Raw genomic sequence first — 23,495 nt, 5'->3', positions numbered from 1 at the left:
ACAGTACAGAACTGTTTCTACTTTACGGATTTTCACCTATCACGGGGTTTTGGAATGTAACACCCGCGATAGTTGAGGGATTACTGTGTATGTATGTATAAATATATATATATATATATCTATATATATATATATATTAGCAGATGTCTGTGTATTTGTATGTCTGTGCATAATGCCAATGAGGGAGTGAGAGGGAAGAGAAAGAAACAGAGAAGCAAAATGAGGAAGGGGTTCCTTATTTCTCCTCCATCTCAGCATTTGTCACGTTCTTCGATAGAGGGAGAAATGTAAATAGTGTGTGTGAGTGAGTTAGAAAGAGAGAGAATGAAAGAAACAAGCATAGACTAAAAGAGAGGAACTATTACAGAGGGTGAGAGAGAATAAGTGTAAGCATATACTATGTATACAGAATGAGAAAAAGATAGAGAGAAGAGAGAAAGAAACAGAGAGAAAACAAGTTTCTATAGAAGTTGAAAGAAAGTGGGATAGCAGGAGAGAGAGAGAGAGACACTGATGGTTGATACTGTATGTATGTTCTATAGGTGAAGGTGAAAGAAAACCAGCACAAAGACAGGGGGAAAGTGAGAGAGTAAGAGACGCTGATATCTGATACTGCATGTGTGTGTGTGTGTGTGTGTGTGTGTGTGTGTGTGTGTGTGTGTGTGTATGCATGTGTGTGCACGTGCATGTGGCATTCCACAATCACCTTTTTTTTTCAATCACTCTTGTGAAAATATTCACATAACTTTCACTCATTTTTTCATTTAATCCCCATTTTAATTTTCAAAAAGTTTCCCACAAGAGGAGACGGGGTAGATGTAGAGGATCAGTATTCTACAGTGAAGCAAAGATAAGTACAGATAGCCACAGTAAGGTCACTAGAGACTCCTGCACAACAACAGCAAAGACATGAAAATGACCAAAGGAGAGCTGCTGCATGAGAGGACCAATGAGTCACAAGAAGCAAGGGTAAAATGATTAGAACAATTACATCAACAAAATGCAATCCGCAGGAGCCAAGAGTCAAAAAAGGACAGAGAAAATGTTTAAAAGATGCAAGACAAAGACAAGCTGCCAGAGAGAGAGACAATGGATCAGCAAGAGATGAGACAAAGGAAAAACCAGGAGCAAACAGTTGCTGCAAGACTTCTCCAATCCTCAGAGGAAAAATGTAAGCGTCTTCATCAAGATAGGCTGAATACGTTTGACAAAAGAGTTGCACCTTTTAAGGCGACTTGGAAAAGATCAGCTTTCAACTATGATCCAAAACATGATTATCCTACAGAGAAATTGACTGATATTGGAGCAATGTCAAAAGAGTGCAGTTTTTATAAAGGAAAGAAATGGGAAAGAGAAATCACCACTATGGGTTGCGGTGGAAGAACGGTTGTTTTACGGACGTTTAGTACACCCACAGATACTTTGAAGGCATTGCTGTTGGGAAACACACCAACGAGAGTGCACTTCTTGGAAAACATTAGGAATTATAATTCTGCTTTCCAAATGATCTCCTTTGGTAGCAATATTATAAGAGAAGGGATCATTTAAAGTTCAAGGTCAAGTATATCATCATATTGGATCTTTGTTGCCAACTGAAGGCAACAATCCTCAATTTTTACAGCTATATTTTGTGACAAATTACAAGGAGCAGGCTTTACAATGGTCACTTAACCTTCCTAATTTGAAAGAAGAGTTAATCTTTGATCTGCAAGTAATGTTGCGTGCAAACAATAGCTACATCAGAAGCTTCAAGTATGTATTGGAATCTGCATCACCCACTGAATACAAGATAGTTATTGATGCAAACAAAAAGTCTATTTCTGAGCACAGTGGCCACTACAATGCTCCAGTTGCAAATGAAGTAACAGTAATTATTACAGGCGATGAGTATAGGAAGAGAAATATTATTCAAGGAAGAGGAAATAAGATTCAACAGATAAATGCCACCCACCAATCATATGATGCACTCCAGTATCCATTAATCTATGTATTTAGCCAAGATGGATATCACTTTAGTATATAAAAAAACAGATACGTAATTTCCTTCAATATATGTGATAGAATTTATCTCCCTTCACAAAAGTGGTAAATTTTGTGTTTTTGTTTTTTTGTATTATGAATTCAGAATTGATTTCCCAATTGAAGAATAAATTGAATTTAGAATAACAAATTTCTATACAACATATTTTGCTTTTTTCTTCCAATATATAATGAACAATTTCATTCCCAGGCTACGCTGGGTGCCTCTGCCAGTATGTGTGTGTGTGTATATATATATATATATATATATATATATATATATATATATATATATATATATAAACATTATTCTTTCTAAATCTCTCAAAAAGAGATATTCAGTAACAGTACTTTAAAGTAAAGACTATTTGCCAACATAATGTGGCAGTCCTGGGTGGGATGAATGTTATTGTTGTTTAGCCGCTGTTCAAAAACATAAGAACACAGATATTGTGTTGTATAGCCAGCTGGAAACAATGTTTCCTGGGGCTAAACAACAGTAACATTCGTCCCATCTAAGACTGCCACATTATGTTGGCAAATAGTCTTTACTTTATATTTGTGTGTGTGTGTACATAAATGTCGAATGATGAAAATGAGTGCTCAACACCGCATATATATAATTTCTAAACTCCTTCATTAATTGACCCTCTGACACAAAAAAAAATTAACAATAATTGGCAAATAAGCTATTATTCCATTCATTTAATAATTTGAATTTGTAACTTTGGATGACTGCAAATCAAATGAAGTATCCTCATATAGGTACATCTACCCACACCCAGTATATTTCGATATACCTTAAGCCAGTACTTATTTGCATAGTTCTAAACAGCAGCTGAGTTTCTTGCATGTGAAAACTAGAAAACTATAATCAATGTAATTATCATCTTCATCATTTTAACACTTGTTTCTTCATTTTTCATTAATTGAATTTACACAATTCCCTCTAACTCCTGTCATATTCTGTTCAAACAACTTCTCTCTATGTTTCCCTCGGTTTGTAATAGCAACTCTTCAGCACCAGCTCATAGTATTTTTACACACAATATGCATCAGTAGTACATTCCTGACCCATTCCTCATATTGTCTGCAATTTCTAAAACAGTGGTTTTCTGCTAAATTGAAGACGAGACAATTTAGAACAAAAGATATACCTGGACTTTTTGTAATTCTTGCATCCTTTTTTCATGATCCTTTTTCACATTTTCCAATTTTTTCACTGCAATTTTTTCCTGAAGCAATAAATTAAAGTTTAATTCATGATTTGGTCAAGACATTACAAAATAAGAAAAGTGATATTATAATATGGTAGGAAAGCCAATTCAAAATCAATAAACTTTTTGACCTAATATTAACAATTAAAAAAATTAATAATTTTGGAAAATCATTTGTAAGATTCATGAAAAAATCCTCTACTTTGAAATATGAATTACCTGCTGTAATATCTTCATATCTAACTTTTGGGTTTCTAATTTAGAAAAAAATTCATCAACAGCCTATAAAAAAAGAAAAGAAACAAAACACTAGCTTAACAAAAATAAACAAAGAAATTATTTTGTAAGAGAAAAACAAAATATGAAAATTGCATGTTCGAATTTTTTTATATACATTAAATCTTTTACAGAGTTGATGTTAACCTTTATGTAAATTATATAAACCTTTTAGATAGATTATTTAAACATTTTGTTAGTCTTTTCCTTACCTGCATAAGTTATATTACTCTTGTGCAGCACAGCATCTTGTTGCAGTCCCTTGTCATCTTCACTGTGAAGTTCAGCATCCTGAGATTGCTTTCACCATTTCTGTCTATGTTCTCTTCTTCCACAGGTTCCTTCCACTCAGATCCTTTAGCACTTACTTGCCATTCTCTATATGCATCACATATCCATACCTGTGCAGTCTCTTCTCTTACACTCTACAGCCATTTCTCTCTATACCCAGTTTTTCTCTCAGATCATTTGTGCTCCAAAATTTATTTGCACTACCATTATACATCCAGCAGAACATGCTCACCTAATTTTTTCCAGCTCACTCACAGGCTCTGTATTCAATACCTGTGCAATGATACCACACAATATCACACAGCACACAAGCACCATACAGTCTGCTCTTCACACAAAGGGAAGTCCCTTTGTTGCCAACAGAGTTAACAGTTTTATAAAAGTTTTCCACATTGTTCTTACTCTGGCTACAGAAACTCACTTTCATTGTCAATTAGGTCACATAAATTAACAGAAGCAGTCAACTAATTCTGAAGAAACTTCCAGATATTTGAAGAAATTCATTTAATAATTGCCTTTCTGGTAACTATTTCAGTATATCTGCTACATATAAAGTCCTTCTCTGTCGGCCTGCCTATGATTCTATTATATCTTTTGTGTACCCATAGTTTACCATATGCAATTCCTGCGTAATCTGTTTCTGCATTTTCTACATAACCACTTCTCAAATTGCAGATGAGTCTTATACTCTTTTTATGCTCCACTGAATGTGCAACATCAGTGTGCATGAACAACAAAGCACAAATGAGTTGAGAGAAAAGTTGGGTATAAGAGGAATCAAATGCAGCATGTAAGAGAGAAGACTATGTTGGTTTGGACATGTGATGCATATGTATGAAAACAGCAGTATGAAGAAGTGCCAGTCACTGAAAGTGGATGGTACATGTGGAAAAGGGAGACCCAGAAAGACATGGGATGAAGTGGTGAGGGCCGATCTCAGGATGTTTGGGGCTCACAGGGAAAATGACAATAGACTGAGATGTCTGGTAATATGAAGTTCTAGCAAAGACTCATCTATGTCAGTGAAACTGGGTACTAGAAGCACTGTGATTTCTACCCACACGTAACAAAACTTTTCACACACCCTACCCCAACAAACTAAACTACATATCTTCTCCCAAACTGCATCTCTTCTCTTCCTCACATTTCCCTTCATACACTATAATTATCTCCCACTCCCCAATCCTGTCCTCACTGTATCATTGCTATCTCCACCCACTCTACATACTCAGGTTCTCACCAGTCACTGCATTGCCCACCCCCACTCCCTACTCACACTTTTTGATAATACTCTGCCACATATATTATGACCTCCATACCTTGAGTGTATGCCCTGACACTTGCCACCATCTACCACTCTCTTCTTTTACTCTATCATCCCATCTATGTTCTGATCCCCATTCGTTGTGGGTATGCCTTGACATTTTGCCACCATCTCTCTCCTGCTCTCACTCACACTCTTGTTGTCTTACACTCTCTCTCTTTCTCTTGTCCCTCCCTCTGGCTGGGTAACCATGCATCTCCTTTACAGCAGCACGCCTGTTTCTGTCCTCATTCTTGATCACGATCTCACATTCACTCTCTCTCTCTCTCTCTCTCTCTCTCTGACTAAGTAACCATGTACCTCCTCTACAGCAAGTCACCTGTTTCTGTTTTTCTGTCTCTCTCTGTCACAATCTAACACAAAATCACTGCTTCTAATGTCCCCTCCCCTCAAAAGTTCTTGTACCTCCTCTACATCTAGACACCTGTTTCTGTCTCCTTGTCTCCCTCTAACCTTTAATCTTCTGACACATCCTCCAATAGCCCCTCTCCTCTCAAAAATTCCTTGTCTTGCAAGTTACTTGGTAACCCTGTCAGTGGTGGTGCCACATAAAAAGCATCCAGTCCACACTGTAAAGTGTTTGGCATTTGGAAGGGCATTCAGTTGTAAAAAACATGCCAAAACTGACCTCACCTGTGCTGGTGCTTTGTAAAAAGTACAGACACAGAAGTCTGGTGCAGTCTTCTGCCTGGCCAGCTCCTGTCAAACCGTCCAACCCATGCCAGTAAGGAAGGTAGATATTATACGATGATGATTTTAAAAACTTATATTAAATAGGTTTACTTTGAGGTCTCTCAATTCCAGGTTTTGCTTTCATGGTTGTAATTTTTGTAATTCTTCAACAGATTTAGCTATGAGAACTGGCTCATTGACATACAGATGTTCCAACAGGTCTTAAATCTTTTATATAGTTATTACATATATTTTCCTGCATAAATTATATATCCAGCTTTGTAAAATATATTTTATAACCTTATCTTTATTAAGACATATAACTTTTATTTGCTTCATTTAAATGTACGTTAAATATAATTACATCAAAAAAGAAATTTAAAAACAATTGAATACATGTTATTTTTAATGCTAATATGTATAATATTTCAATACCTTATCAAAACTGTCCATTTCTAAAAAAGGCCGTTTTTCATACTGACAGAAAAGATATGGATGGAATTCATCATATCTGAAGAATACAAAAAATTTAAAACTGTTAGATAACCATATATTATTGTGAAACTAATGTAAAAATGGCAAACAAGACATAAAACCCTGAACAGCCCTCTTGAATATGACACAAATCTATCATGGGTAAAATTCCTGGAGCATCTGATACCAATGCTTTACAGTTAGTTAAATACAGACAGGAGAATTAAGAGAATTAAGAAAAAATACCCACAACTACCTTCATCCTTACTTTACTACTGTTTTCATCACCAGTATCATTTTCTTTACATTTTAAAACTTCTTTAATATTATTATCTTTATTACTGCTACTATTATTTTCCTGTGATATTGCTTCATTTAACAATCTCAACTACAGAGTATCAAACAGATGTTTAGGGTAGGTATTGTCATGTATTGATGGCATTTCCCATTATAATGTTGCTATAAAAAGGTGTAAAATTAATTTAAACTCACTATATAGAGACATAAATTTAAATAAAACTATGGCAGCAAAATTGACGGTAGAGCTAAACCACTACCTTGTCAATCTTGTGTCAACTAAAACCATTCATCATGAGCTCCCTAAAGCTGGATACCATGGGAGGGTTGCAATTTCTGAACTTCTGCTTTTTTCCTATCAACATTGATAAGTAAACAAAATTGTGTCTAGACTACCAGAAGTGGTCAATGGCTCATGAAACGATGTCATTTCTAATGAATCATCATTCAGCCTTTTCAATTCAGAATGAGTCTGGAAACAGCCCAAAGAAGCCTACAACCTTGACTGCTTGGTCCCCAATTGAAAGCATGAAGGTGGCTCTTTGATGATTTGTGCAGCAATACCATGAAATTCTCTTGGCCCTTTAGTTGTTCCACGTAGCAAAGTTAACACCAAGGATAATCTGAGTATTTTGGCTGATCATGTTCATTCTATGGTACAAACATTGTTCCCTGCATATAGCACAACCTTCCAGGATAATAATGTATCAATTCACATGGCAAATGTGATTCAAAATTGGTACAAAGAGCACAAAATTTAAGTAAACCACATAGATTGACCCCACCACCACCACCACAATCACTGGATATCAATATAATTGAATATTTATGGTGCATTTTCAAGCAGCAAGTGAGGAGCCACTTTGCTCCACCCTCACTGCTGAAATAGCTAAAGCAAGTTTTACTTGAAGAATGGCTCAAAATTCCCCAAACATCTGCTCAGAACCTGGACAAGTCAATTCCTCGACATGTCAAAAGTGTAATTGATGCCAAAGTTGGACCAACTCCATATTAAGTAATAATACTTCCATTTAAGAAGGTGTTTCCAATATTTTGTCTAACCATATTTCATGTGTGTGTGTGTGTGTGCGCGTGTGTGCGTGCGTGCATGCTTTTTTCACATTATGCAACAGTTGTAAATGAACAGCAATGTCATACAAGTGATGCCATTTGTTTCCAATCTTATTTTGAAACATGCCCAGCAAAGGAGGCATTTCTTGCTTGGTGAGAATTGGCAACAGAAAGGGCATCTGGTTGTAGAAAATTTGCCTCAAAGGATTGTCTGACTCATGCAAGCATGGAAAAATGGACATTAAAATGATAACAGTGATGATATGCCTACACATAAACTGAGAAAGATGCATAGATACAGGGTGTTCAAGTTAAATTTAACAGTTTGCATATCACATCCATAAATAAATGTATTTTTAAAAAATCAAAAAATATCAACTAGATTATGGCTGGGGGATAACAGTTTACTCAGAGTACCTACCACAGCCTCAAGACATCTCCAGAACCTGGCACACACATTCCTTACACCTTGATCTTGGCTACCAGGTTGGCCTTGGTGCTGCAGGCAGAGTAACTGGTATTTCTCAACCACACTCCATACACTGTAATCCATGAATTACAACTAAGAATTTGAGGTTGGTGAAGTTGTAAAAATTCTCCAACAACCATTTCTGACTTTTTCCAAAAGTACAGCAAGGAAGCATGATGTCACCCTCATTGGAGACACACCCAAAGACCATCACAGACTGGGGGAACTTGATTTTCATATATGGGACATCATGTGGATTATAGGCAAGCCACCTGTTGTTCTGGATGTTGTGCAACTAGTCCAGGAAGAAGTTCTTTTCTTCTGAGAAGAACCAGATCATCCTCAGCTCAATAGGAGGCCTCAGCTTGTTCAAGAGCTTCTTGGCCTTCACTGTCAGAATTTTTCCCTTACACCTCTTGTACAAGTAGTAATGAAGATCTTCATTCAGGTGGTGACTCCAACACTCATCTCTTTCACCAAAGCCCAGGTCCCCTTGCTCAGATCTTCCATCACTTTATCCAGAAGTAGTCACATGAATACTAGCGTGCAGGCACAGTCAGAATGTCTGTTGTGTTCCTTCCTGCTGGTTACAGCTTTGGAGTCTTCATTGTAGCTGTCCATGTGATGTCTTACAGCCTTTACAAATTTCACACACATTGAGCAGCTGTCATCATGTCAGTGTTTTGATACCCAGTGCAAATTATCATGATACTGGTAACTTTTTCTCAACTACAACTTCAATTTTCATGTTCTCAAATGCCATTGACTGTTCCCCTCAACAAAATTCTGCCCAACACATGCAAGTATGGAAAAGTGGATGATGATGAGATGATTTTATATATATATATATAAATTAAGTGGCTAGACGCAATTTAAAACCAAAACAGGAAATAATTCACCGTCACTAAAAGTAATCAAGGGTGCAAGGAGCACCAGTATTGCTAGAAATAAGAGTCGTTGAACAATGAGAATGACTGCATTGGTAGCTACAGATTCTTTAGCTATGTATCAAAGCTACCATTGGTTTCATGTTAACAAAAACCTCAATTTTTCAAACTAATCACATAGAAAAATTGCTGTTCATCTCCATTTTGGATTAAAGTCACATTAAGTCTTTCAGGAATGTTTGGTAAGCAAACACAAGAAATAAAGGGAAACGACTCTTGGAAAACAACTCTTGGACAATTATCCTCCTTAGATTTGACTTTTGGAGAAAATGAAGTGTCAATGTTTTAGCATATAAATACTTGTATTTTTATCTTAAACTTTTGCACATAAAAGCTTATATTAATTTGTATGTGCACCTGGCTGCCAAGAGTTTACTTTGAGTTTTGACGTCAAAATTTTGCAGCTTTTGTAATTTCATGTTATTAGTTCATGTGCATTTTGTGTACATATTTGTGGATTAGTGTACATATTTTTTTGTTTCAGTCTTTGTATTATGTGGTTTTCTGTGCATCCACATATATGTACACGCATACTTACACACAGAACACACACACACGTTACTGTAGATACACACACATGCTTGCACATATATACACAGACACACACACACGTGTATATACACATGTGTATATACATAAATGCCACAAAATTTCCATGTGTATATTTTGGACCTGTGCACATGATTTGTTTCATGTGTTCAATACATTTTTTTATATATACGCATAATTTGTGGGATTTTACATATCTTGCACATATGTTTTACATGTTTATTTCATGTGTATTACATATTCTTATGCTTATTTCAATGTCAAACTCGCAAGGTTTTGTGTTGCTGAATGATAAGTTTGTTTATATTATGTAATGTGCTAAGTATGTATAATGCTCCTACATTTGTGTATTGAGGGAGCTCAGCATGAGGGTATGTGTTTCCTATGTATGAAGTTTATATAATGCATATATTCATGTGTGTGTGTGTGTGTGTGTGTGTGTGCGTGCGCACACACACACACCTAGAATCATATACATAGGTGGCTGAATGGCAAAGTGACATTGACATCAAATATAGCTTAATCTAAGAAGAGATGATGTCTTATTTTTAAATATAGAAAGTGGTGGAAGTTCATACTTTTTCTAGGATATGAACAATGTTTATATTCTTGATTAAAGCCTTGAATTATCTAAAAACTCACCTTCAGTTCTAACACATACTCTTTCAAAACAATGTGAATACAATTCTGACAAACATTGATCCCCATCTTCATCATTTTAACATTCACTTTTCCATGCTTGCATGAATCACACAAAGCTTATTCAGGCAGATTTTCTACAACTGGATGCCCTTCCTGTCACCAATTTTCACCTGTTTCCAAGCAAAGTAATATTTGCTCAAGACTAAACATGTTTTCACAAAATATTGGAATTAATGATACTGCTTGTATGACAGTGGCACTCATTTACAAATATTATGCAATGTCAAAACAAAGAAGTAAAAAAAACATACACATATATACACATACACATTTACATACACACACATACATACATACATACACACTACATGCATATACACATACATACACACACACACACACACACATTGTCTTTTATTTGTTTGTCATTAGACTGTGGCCATGCTGGGGTACCACCTAGAAGAATTTCAGTCAACCTAATCAGCCCCAATACTTATTTCTTTTTATACCTGGTACTTATTCTATCAGTCACTTTTGCCAACCTACTAAGTTATGGGGACATAAACACACCAACAACAGTTGTCAAGTAGTGGTGGGAAGAGGCAGACACACACACACACACACACACACACACATATATATATATACAACATGATTTTTTTTTCAGCTTCCATCTACAAAATCCACTCATAAGGCTTGGTCAACCTGAGACTATAGTTGAAGACATTTGCCCAAGGTGTCACGCAGTGAGGCTGAACTTGAGATCATGTGATTGGGATGCAAACTTCTTACCACACAGCCACACCTGCACTTATTTTATATATATATATATCATATCATATCATATCATATCATATCATATCATATGTCATCATCATTTAATATCCATTTTCCATGCTGGCATGGGTTGGACAGTTTGACAAACGCTGGCAAGCCATAGGACTGTGCCAAGTTCTACTGTCTGCTTTGGCATGGTCTCTATGTATGGCTGGATGCCCTTCCCAATACCAACCACTTTACAGAGTGTAGTGGGTGCTTTTTACCAGCACCAGCAAGGTCACCAAGTAACCTGCAAGACAAAGATCCCTCAAGTAAGAGGAGGAGCAGTATTGAGTGAGGTTGCTTTGTACCAGGTGATGAGAGAGAGAGAGATGGTGGCAATATGTCAGGGAATACCCTCGTGGTATAAGGTGAATGTAAATGGAGTGGTAGAAAATTGCATGAGCAGAGTTTGTGAGAGTGCAAAGGGGAAGAGGGGAAGGAAAGAGGAATGCAAGTGAGTGGTGAAACACCAGTATATTGGGGAGCAACAGAATAGAAATGATACAGTTGGTGGGGGAGGACAGGAGAGTGAGATGACAGAGTGGCTTTGGGCTGAAGGAGTGGCAGGGCAAGACAAGCAAAGTGCATGACATAGACACAATAGGCTTCTTTCTGTTACCATCTGTCAAATCCACTCACAAGGACTATAGTAAAGTGTCATACAGTGAACAATACAGAGTATTCAGATACAATACCACAGGTTATTTATTCACAAAGGGTAACTTACATTAAAAGCTCTTTTGTCTCCTCTCCTTTAGTTGCAGGTCTCATGTCTCGCTTCTGTATTATATATCCCTGAAATAAGAAGTGACAGAGAGAAGTCACAATTAATGGAGATATCACACAAGTGACAGAGACTTGAAACACACAAGAGCTATAACACAAGCAAGAATTGATAAGATATAAACAATAAAGTTCAAATATATGTGACAAGTAACAAATGACAGATAAGCAGTGAAGGTAAAAAGAAATATTTCAAATGGAAATTTCATCTTGAATTACAATATCCAACAACTATTTAGGAAGAGAGTTTGTTTTTTGTTTGTTTGGTTTTTTTTTTCTTATTTGGAACAATTTTTTGTACAAAAAGCTATCTCCAAAATCTGTTTGGCTATAAATTTAAGAAACTCTATGTAAATCCCATAACTTATTCAATAACATAATATTGCCATAGAAGTCTCCAGGCTCATGAGAAGAGCTTTTCCAAGTCTTCAAAGTATTTAGGTGACCAAGATACAAGACTCCCTCCTGAACAAGGTACCAGACAACTGCAGAGTTAACTTCCCAACTACCACTGATACTCATTTTCAGCTGAGTGAACTGGAGCAATGTGAAATGAAGTGCCTTGCTCAAGGACACTGTTCACCATAAGTCTAAAAATCAAATCCACAACCCAACACCCTCACCACTAGCCCACACATCTTCACACAATCTCCATACTAACTTTAAAAATAAAATCAATAATTTCTCTGAATGATAGTTTAGATTCTACTATATATTCCACTGATTGAAAAAGGTACCACTTAACGACTTCATCATTATTGACCATATAAAATGAATCAAATAAAACCTGCATCATTCCAAGAGGATTTCAGCTAAGTAGTGTAAGCCTATAAAAAGCTCATCAATTATACAGTGCTGCAATGCTTAGAGCAAAGCTGTACAGTCCATAGTGCCTATATTGACACAAGTAGTCAGAGCCATCTGAAAGGGAAGTGCATTGGCCACAGATACAATACTCAGTCATTTGTGGTTTTCATTATATCACTAATATGATGATAATTAAGATATAAAGCTTATAAAAGTCAGATTGAAGAAAAATAAAATTTAAGGTCTGAAAGTTTGGTTAATGCAAACCTTAGTCTTCTGTGTTGAGAGATTTTGAAACAGTTCAGCAGCTTTTTCTAAAGCATTCATCAATTTGTCAAAATCTAAAAAGTAGGGGAAAAAAATCAACTCATATTAACAAGCAGTTACTTAATTGGAAGGGATGTATTGAAATAATATCATTATCGTAGTAACAATAATAATGATGATTTTTCACACTGAGAAGGCGGCAAACTGGTAGAAACGTTGAGTTCAAATTCTGCTGGGGTCGACTTTGCCTTTCATCCTTTCAGGGTTGATAAATTAAGTACCAATTGTGTACTGAAGTCAATCTAATTGACTGGGCCCCCCCCCTCTCCAAAAATTTCAGGCCTTGTGCCTAGAGTAGAAAAAATTTTTCACATTGAGACAAGTACTTTACTAGTACAATTTTATCAATTTTCAAAGGTTAGAAAGTAAAATATATACCCTAGCAGGAAGAGGACACAGTCCTTAAGAATTCAGCATCACACCCTCAGTTACAACATTAACAATAATAATGGTTTTTGATTTAAGCACAAAGGTAGCAATTTTGAGGAGAGAGGTTCAGTCAATACCATTGTTAGCAGTACTAGACTGCTACTTTATTTTATCAGCTCCCTTCCCCTAACCCAGTCCAAAAGGATAAAAAGTAAAGTTGACCTTGGCAGGATATGAACTCAGAATGGGAAGAGTCAAAACAAATACTGCAAAGCATTTCATCCGATGAAATTACAATGGCAGTTTATAATGAGAAGAAAGGGAATAGAGGAGGAAAGATGGGATAAAAAGTGGACATCATCATCATCATCATCATTCACACAGTGTACAAAATATTTGAACATAAAAATGGTTTCTAATTTAGGCACAAGGCCAGCAACTTTGCAGGAAAAGGATTACTCATTACCATCAAACCCCAGTTTTTGACTGATATTTATATCAACCTTAAATGAATGAAAGGCAAAGTTGACTTTGGTAAGATTTGAAATCAAAACATAAGGAGTCAGAACAAATACTGCAATGCTCTAACAATTCTGGTAATTCATTGCTCTAAAACTATTTCTGATTTTGTCACAAAGTCAGCTATTTTGAGGAGATGGGGTTAGTCAATGCATCAACCCTAGTAATTAATCAATACTTTATTTTATCAATCCTGGAGGGATGAAGGACAAAGCTGACCTCAGAGAGATTTGAACTCAGAACTGGAACAAATATCATAAAGTACTTTTTCCAATGCCATAACAATTCTACCAATTCTTGGTATTTGTCACCAGGGTGACATATGGGGAAGAAAATTACAAAGACTAATATTATAAAGTTTACATAGAAAATTGAATGAGGTAAAAAAAAACAGGAAATATACAAGTTTAATGAAAAATGATGATGATACACTTAGTGACTCAGACAAAAAAGATTCGTGGAAGTGCCACTATTAAAGGTTACCAAATGTGGAAAATGAATAGGAGAAGGAGAGTCTTTCAAATATCAAACCAATTGAGGGACCAGCCATCAGAGTTGATAGCAGCATAATAGATAAGACAATTAAGGATATGAAGTCAGGGAAAGCTCCTGGGCCATCAGGAATCACTGCTGAGATGATTAAAATATCCGATGGTGTAGGATACAGCCTAGTCACCCATATAGTTAATCAGGTTATTCAGGGAGGCACTATCCCCAATGACTGGTGTAGTAGTATTATAGTTAGCTGCTACAAGGGTAAAAGTGATACCTTAGATAGAAACAACTACAGAAGTAAGAGACTGTTAGACCAGATCATGAAAGTTACTAAGAAGGTTATAGCTCAATTGATTAGGAAATAGAATTAAACTAGATGAGATGCAGTTTGGTTTTTGACCTGGGAGAAGTACCACAGATGCTATCTTGTTAGTGAGACAACTGCAGGAAAAGTATTTGGCCAAAAGTAAGCCATTGTACTTAGCTTTCATCAATCTGAAGAAAACTTTCAACAGAATCACCCACTCAGTTATCTGGTGGTCTCTAAGTAGAGGAGTGGCTTGTTAGAGCTATACAAGCCATGTACAGTAGAGTTGTCAGTAAGGTGAGAGTCAGCCACAAATACAGTGATGAATTTACCATACAAGTAGGAGTTCAATAAGGTTCAGTTCTCAGCCCACTCATTCATTATAGTTTTCCAAGCCATAACAGAGGAATTCAAAACTGGATGCTTGTGGAAACAACTTTATGTTGATGACCTTGCTCTTATTGCAGAATCAGTAACAGAATTGGAGAAGAAATTCCAGGTATAGAAGCAAAACCTGGAAATCAAACGGCCTTAAAGTTGATCTAGCAAAGACCAAAGTTGTTGTTAGCAAGAAAGAAGATAAGACTCTCTTCCCGTCAGGTAAATGGCCCTGCTCAATATGTAGGAAAGGAGTTGGAATTCCATTCACTGCATCCAGTGTAAGCTATGGACACATAAGAGATGCAGTGGAATCACAAGTAGATTAACAGATAAAGTTGTCTTTGTATGTGGAAGATGTGCAGGAACAATAAGCACGAAGAGCACACTTAGACTCTCTCAAATGTCCAGGAGGTACTCTTGTAGATAGTTTCAGTTACATAGGTGACCAAATTAGCAATGGTAGAGGATGCTCTGAAAGTATTCTTTCTAGAATAAGAATAGGATGGAGGAAGTTCAGAGAGCTATTATCTCTGTTGGCAACAAAAGGACTCTCTCTCTCAGAGTGAAAGGTAGATTGTATGATGCTTGTTTGTGAACAGCTATCCTCCATGATAGTGAGACATGGGCTCTGAATGTGGAAGACACGTGTAGACTGGAGAGAAATGAAGGCAGTATGCACCACTGGATGTGCAACATCAGTGCGTGCGTATGTACAACAAAGTGCAAATGTATTGAGAGAAATGTTGGGCATAAGAGGAATCAAATGCAGCATGCAAGAGAGAAGACTCCATTGGTTTGGATGCATATGAATGATGAATGTTGATGCTCATGGCTGAATACTAAAAGAGTGCAGGTAGATGGCTTTGTCACTCTGCTTGCATCTTGAATAGACTGTCAAATGGCACTTTTGTGTCTGTGCAGTTGGTCTTGAACCAGTAACAACCCTCAGGAACACTTTCAGGCCAAGGACTTCAGGAAGTTATACATAGTAGTCCTCAGCCTGACAGTGCTTTGGGACAGATTAGCCAGTTCATTTTCATTGACATCCAGAGTCTTCCTGACAATGGCATCATTCTTCTTCCTCTGTTACTATTTCATAAATTGCTGGGATAGAACTCCAATCAATCTTATTTTCAACTAGTTAAGAGTGTTGAGTGCATGATGATACTCCAGACAGCCAGAAGGTACTGGCAGTAGCTGGACCTTCCACAAGAAGCCAGCTGAAGAGCTGAGACTCCAGTCTGATCGGATAATAATTGGAGTAAGGCATGACAGTTAGGTAGGAAGAATGATGCCATTGTCAAGAAGACGCTGGGTGTCAATGAAAATGAGCTGGCTAATCTGTCCCAAAGCACTGTCAGGCTGAGGACTACTATGTATAACTTCCTGAAGTCCTTGGCCTGAAAGTGTTCCTGAGGGTTGTTACTGGTTCAAGACCAACTGCAGACACAAAAGTGCCATTTGACAGTCTAGCATGGGTTGGACTGGCTATATCTGACCCAAATATTCTAACAGTTTTATGTTCAAACTGGCCAGATTAGGCATCTCATACTTCCCCTACAATGTAATTCTAAAAATATACAACATCATTGAAATCTCTAAGCCACAAAATAATGCATGATTAATTCAAAATAATGTGCAAATATGCATTACATTTGACAAATAATCAGAATGCTAAAGGGTTAATGACATGAAATAAAAGTTACTTCATTCATTTTTTTTTATTTTAACTGCTGTACTTTAAGAAATTACAAATAGTAACACAATGTGATGTAGCATGAGCAAACACACTAAAACACAAAAGCAGATCATAGTGACTGGCTGATTGCTTGCTTTTGTGCATGTAACAAGATGGTTCTTTATAAGGAAGTTTATATTTAAGCAGAAAGTTCTAGGGCTGGTCATGCAATGAGAATGGGAGATTTTAGTAATTTCTGATTGTTAAATTGCTGCAAAATTAAACAAGGCAACAAGCTGGCAGAATCGTTAGCATGAAGGGGAAAATGTGTAATGGCATTTCATCCATCTTTATGTTCTAAGTTCAAATTCTGCTGGGGGTCGATTTTGCCTTTCATTCCTTTCAGAGTCAATAAAATAAGTACCAGTTGAGCACTGGGATCGATGTAACTGACTTAGCTCCTCCCCCAAAATTGTTGGCCTTGTGCCAAAATTTGAAACTAAAATTAAACTCCAGTATAACAAGGTTTTGTCCACAGAGGTAGCACAAAACAAGACATTGGTGTGGTTACACACATACACATAACTATATATAAACTGATAAACCCACCTGTATCTATGTGGAAGCCATCATTAATTTTGACACCATCACTAAATCCTGCACTTAGAAGACAATGCTCTATAAGAGCAGGGCCAAAATCTGTTAAGAAAAAAGAAACACACATAAATAAAAAATACTTATTTAAGCTTGAAAATATTAATGATTTCTTATGACTAAACATTAGCTCAATTTTCTATGACAACACATACATTTGTGTTTGGACTGTTTTGTAACTCATTATAAATACCTTGCACTATGGTCCTTTTAAGGTAAAATTAAATTTAATTATATGCTAGCATAGATGAGTTGACTTTAGCCAATTTGAACATTTGTATATCATTGAAGAATTCATTTTACTGTAGAATGTTCCTTTTACTATTATCTATTCAATCATAGCAAAGAGTGAATCTTTACTTAATCATTTAATGATAAACCAATACATGTGACTTTTATCATGAGCACAACCCAGTAGTTACAGTAGAAATGATTCAGCAAACAATGATGTCTTGGAGATTTTTTTTTTAAGTTCATAAGGTAAGGGGTGCTTGTAATCCTTGAAGGTCTTCTCAGACTCAGATATGTGAGACTGATGTCATAATGTCCAGCTTGAACACCTGCAAGGAAAACAGTACAAAACCAGAGATCTGGTCCAAACACTCACAACAGAGTGAGGTCTACTAAAGGTACCTAAAGACAAAGTGATGGTGCTAAATCATGTCTTGATATTAAATGTGTGAGGCCTACAAATTATGTAGGTAGTAATCTTGCACCCTTAACTTCACAACCATTCTTTATTCACATCATGTGCCATGAGTGTAATTCAGACAAAATATTATAAGAGTTGATACAAAGGAAAGATACAGGTATTGTTAATATTTCAAATGGAACACTATCTAGTACTGATCAGGTCAGGAACCACCACAGACTGCTGAAAAGGCATTCTATCATGCAGAAATTTAGGAAACAATGTTAGAACAAAAAATTTTACAACAACATTTGTCCCAATACTGAAGTAAAAAATAAAAATAATTACCAGTTGCAGGAAGTAGTGTCCGTTTGAGTAGGTTTCCATTTTTGGATTCCTTAAGAATGGAGTAAATTCTGAAATATTAATAATATGTTGCTATATTCTGAGTTTCCCGTGTGAGGTATATTATGCAAATCATCATCATTTAACGTCCGCTTTCCGTGCTAGCATGGATTGGACGATTTGACTGAGGACTGGCAAACCAGATGGCTGCACCAGGCTCACCAATCCTCAGTCAAATCGTCCAACCCATGCTAGCATGGAAAGCAGATGTTAAACGATGATGATGATGATGATCAATAAATATTACTGTTGATTACTGAGTGATCTATCTTTTATTTCTATACTCTAAGTTCATATAAATGATATATTAGCAAATATAACAACATCAATGCTTACCCCTGCTGGCGACAAAGGGACTCTCACTCAGAGTAAAAGGCAGACTGTATGACGCATGCGTACGAACAGCCATGCTACATGGCAGTGAAACATGGGCTGTAACTGCTGAGGACATACGTAAGCTCGCAAGGAATGAAGCCAGTATGCTCCGTTGGATGTGTAATGTCAATGTGAATACCCCTCAGAGTGTAAGTATCTTGAGAGAAAAGCTGAACATTAGAAGCATCAGTTGTGGTGTGCAAGAGAGATGATTGCGCTGGTATGGACATTTGGTGAGAATGGATGAGGATAGCTGCGTGAAAAAGTGCCACACCCTAACAGTTAAGGGAACCCGTGGAAGAGGTAGGCCCAGGAAGACCTGGGCTGAGGTGGTGAGGCAAGACCTTCGTACATTGGGCCTCACCGAGGCGATGACTACTGACCGAGACCTTTGGAAATGTGCTGTGCTTGAGAAGACCCGGCAAGCCAAGTAAGATCGTTGCCAGTGCCCCTGGACTGGCTCTTGTACGGGTGGCACATGAGATGCACCATTTTGAGCGTGGCCGTTGCCAGTACCGCCTGACTGGCTCCCGTAGGATTTTCGAGTGAGACCGTTGCCAGTGCCCCTGGACTGACTTGTGCGGGTGGCACATAAAAGACACCATTTCGAGCGTGGCCGTTTTCGTGCGGGTGACACGTAAAAGCACCGACTACACTCTCTGAGTGGTTGGCGTTAGGAAGGGCATCCAGCTGTAGAAACTCTGCCAAATTAGATTGGAGCCTGGTGTTGCCATCCGGTTTCACCAGTCCTCAGTCAAATCGTCCAACCCATGCTAGCATGGAAAGCGGACGTTAAACGATGATGATGATGATGATGAATGCTTATGTTTGTTATGATGCTTTTCACCCCTAACTCTGGAAGAGAAAACATCTGATTATCAGCACTACATGAAATCTGAAGACTGAAATTTCTGTTTACCCAGTCTGTCATGTATACATACAGTTACAAAACTCAGGGATTCCACTAGCAGTTTTAGTACAATAAAAGGTAGATTTTGAGAGATTGTAGAGGTGCTGATATGAGGCAACTAGATATGTTCTGTGTACAAGAAATTAGATGGTTGGAAGCCTTAATCAGATACCTCACAAGCATGAAATATGATCATCCTCATCGTTTTAATGTCCACTTTTCTGTGCTTGCATGGGTCAGACAGAATTTGTTGAAACAGGTTTTCTATGGCCGGATGCCTTTCCTGTCACCAACTGTTGCCTGTTTTCAAGCAAGGAAATATTTCTCCATAGACATATGTTTTTATGGGACATTGGAAACAAACAATATTGCTTATGTGACTGTGGGCTCATTCACAACTATCATGTGATGTCAAGGAGACATAAACTAACACACACACATATATGTACATACATACACACACACACACACTGTGTGTGTGTGTATGTAAACAATAGGTTTCTTTCAATTTCTGTCAACCAAATCCACTCACTAGGCATTGGTCAACCAAACACCATAATAGAAGACACTTAATAACCAACCATGTGGGATACCTGAAGTAACAGAATAATGAAGCTTAGGCAAGTCATGGATAACATGACAGCCCCAGTGATCCCTGAATCAAAACTAACTAGTGGATAAAAGGACCTTTTCTGTGAGGCCTAGTGCAAATTATTAGGTCGTCAAGAAAGTACTTATTTTCTTATTTCAGTTCAAGCTAGGCTGAAAAGCTGCTGAAACAGCTCGCAATATCAACGATGCATTTGGCCCAGGAACCACTAATGAACGTACAGCACAATGGTGGCTCAAGAAATTTCATAGCGGTGATGAGAGTCTTGAAGATGACAAGCGTAGTGGTCGGCCATCAGATGTTGACAACGATCAACTAAGAGCCTTAGTCGAAGCCAATCCACACACAACCGTTTGAGAGCTAGCTTCTGAATTAGATGTAACGTATACAACAATTTCCAACCACTTGAAAGAGATTGGAAAAACAAAAATACTTGAGAAATGGATGCCGCACGAACTGAACGACAACCAAAAAAAACGCCGTTTTGAAGTGTCATCTTCCCTTCTTTTACACAACAAGAACGACCCATTTCTCAACCAGATTGTGACTTACAATGAAAAGAGGATTCTTTACGACAACCGGCGACGCTCAGCTCAGTGGTTGGATGCCGACGAAGCTCCACAGCACTTCCCAAAGCTAAAGTTGCACCAAAAGAAGGTCATGGTGACTGTTTGGTGGCCTGCAGCCAGTCTCATCCATCACAGCGTTTTGGATCCAGGCAAAACCATTACGGGGGAGAAGTACTGTCAGCAAATGAATGAAATGCATAAGAAACTCCGACAACAACAGCCAACATTGGTCAATAGAAAAGGACCAATTCTTCTCCACGACAACGCTCAGCTGCACAACTGACTCTGCCTGCAGAAGTTGAACGAATTGAGCTATGAATCTCTGCCTCATCCACCATACTCACCAGACCTCTCACCTACCGACTACCACTTTTTCAAGCATCTCGACAACTTCCTGCATGAGAAATACTTCAAAAACCAAGACAATGCCAAAAACGCTTTCAACAACTTCATTGCCACCAGAACTCAAGATTTTTACGCTACTGGTATAAATAAACTTGTTTCGCGTTGGCAAAAGTAAATAAACTTGTCTCGCATTGGCAAAAGTGTGTTGATTCTGATGGTGTTTATTTCAATTAATAAAGTTTTGTTTGAGCCAAGATATGTGCATCTGAATTTAAAGGTTAAAAACCACAAGAATTTTCTTGACAACCTAATATATCAATAACAAATGATGGCAATCTGGTTATCATGACCAGAGATTTTGTTGGACAAGTTAAGCAATACCATGATAGCTACTCCAGCATGTTATGGAGAGGTCATAGATATGGTTCAGAAAATAATTATTGAGATTCCTGCAGTTCTGTGATGCAAATAATGTAGCCTTTTGCAACACTACTTTCAAGATACTTGATCACCCATCGATCAGGTGAATACACAAGTGAAATTGACTTCATACTCACAAGGAAACAGGAGAATCAACTGATTACAAATAAGCAACATGAAAACACTCCACACTATATACTTCTTTCAATCACTACATATTGATGAAATCATCAATTCCTAAATCCAATCATATTACAAGATATTACAGTAATTTTTTGTTTTTGTTTTTTTCTTATAAGCTAATCAATGACACATCAATTCAACAATGCACAAGTAGAAATAGCAGTCTATAGTGTAAAGAAACAAAGATAACCTTACTTTTCACGTTCAATAGGTTCATATTGCTTGGCACTGCTAACTGGGTATCTCTCTCGAACGACTAGCTTTACATCTTCACTCTCATTGGACCGAGGCCGCAAAATATTTAAGATAACATAATTATAATCTGTTAAAACAATATTTCCCTAGAAAAAAGAAAAAAATTGAAAACCATGACTGACAACCCAGCCAGTAAAAAACAAAATTGACTACATGAAAAGCCAACAAAGAAACTAAGTGAAAGAATAAGGAAAAAATTTAATTGCCTTACACGATCATACATCTCTAATATTACATGGTAAGCTGCTTCTGATGAACCAAACTGTAAATCAACAACTCGGTCGATGCCAAGCTGATGCACAGCCTCCAAACGACGACCCCGGAGATGTTTCCGAAGCTGTGAATAGAGAAGTATATAAAATACCTGATTAAATATGTTACCAATCTTTAAAATGTCATCATTGTCATAAAATATCATTAATTTATTATTTTCATTATTTCTGTGAATTTTGTATGTTTATAATTAAAAACAGATGTTTTTGCATTTTTTATTTCGTATTTACAAATATTCACTTATTGCTTAAATAAAGAGTGAGATTTTTTTGAATGTTACTATTGATTTATTTGTATTGATGGAAGGTAAAAGAGTTCCTCAGACAACTGTGTCAAGCTCCAATGTTTGATTTTTAGCAATGTTTATATGGCTTCCTAATGTCAACTACTTCACAAAGTATACTGAGTGTTTTTTTTTTTTGCAACTTGCAAGGCTACGGGTCTAAAAGGGGTCTGTATAACTGTAGAAGAATAGGCAAGAGTGTATGATGATTCTAGGTGGGAAAATGAGAGAGGATAAAGTGATGATGACAGTAACAAATTTATAGGTGTGAAAGAGAGGAAGTGAAGGGAGAGATTATGAAAGGGATTAGGGAAAGAGAAGAGATTGGTTAATGAGAAAGCAACAGAGTGGTAAGGTGGATTATGAAGGTGGGAAAAACATTATATGAAAAGGTGTAAGGAAAAGGGAACATGAAAGAAAACATGAAAGCTCTGGGAAGAGGAGTATGAGAAAAAGAGACAGAGGATGGGAAAGCAGTGGGTGAGTGCAACAAGAGCAGTAAGAGAAGGAGAAGTTGGAAGGTCCCATCGATGTAAAGGGAAGAACAGAGTATGAATATAGAGAAAGTATTTCAAGTGGGGAGGCTGTGCAGAGAGAGAAATATAAATCTCTTTTTAGGAAACTCAAATGCAAATGAAGCTATCATCATCGTCATTTTGTCTGCTTTCCATGTTGGCATGGCTTCAACAGGTCAACAAGATCCATGTTAGAGGACCAGTTTTCATATGGTTTCTATGGATGGTTGCGCTTCCTAACTCCAAGCACTTTATGGAGTGTACTATATATACAAGGAGTGTTGAAAGAAGTTTATGGTGACAATGCACCATCACACACCGTAGTCAAGCA

At 37.1% G+C, this 23,495-nt stretch overlaps 1 protein-coding gene across 1 annotated transcript in view; it reads right to left on the bottom strand.

Annotated features, from left to right (window-relative positions):
• LOC106876981 (ribosome quality control complex subunit NEMF) overlaps nucleotides 1-23,495 on the bottom strand; it is a 119,267-nt gene that overhangs the window by 79,346 nt on the left and 16,426 nt on the right. Inside the window, exons 4-12 of the mRNA XM_089359819.1 lie at nucleotides 22,305-22,430; nucleotides 22,034-22,179; nucleotides 18,370-18,437; nucleotides 17,346-17,435; nucleotides 12,928-13,001; nucleotides 11,798-11,865; nucleotides 6,235-6,310; nucleotides 3,456-3,518; nucleotides 3,177-3,254 (exon numbers count right to left, since the gene is read on the bottom strand). Of these exons, the coding sequence (XP_089215945.1) occupies nucleotides 3,177-3,254; nucleotides 3,456-3,518; nucleotides 6,235-6,310; nucleotides 11,798-11,865; nucleotides 12,928-13,001; nucleotides 17,346-17,435; nucleotides 18,370-18,437; nucleotides 22,034-22,179; nucleotides 22,305-22,430 (789 nt within the window). The remainder of the gene's footprint in view (nucleotides 1-3,176; nucleotides 3,255-3,455; nucleotides 3,519-6,234; nucleotides 6,311-11,797; nucleotides 11,866-12,927; nucleotides 13,002-17,345; nucleotides 17,436-18,369; nucleotides 18,438-22,033; nucleotides 22,180-22,304; nucleotides 22,431-23,495) is intronic.

Source organism: Octopus bimaculoides, chromosome 11 (assembly GCF_046866305.1).
Source record: "Octopus bimaculoides isolate indiv1 chromosome 11, ASM4686630v1, whole genome shotgun sequence".
In the NCBI taxonomy this organism is placed as follows: domain Eukaryota; kingdom Metazoa; phylum Mollusca; class Cephalopoda; order Octopoda; family Octopodidae; genus Octopus; species Octopus bimaculoides.
This window is presented reverse-complemented; position numbering and strand designations above follow the sequence as displayed.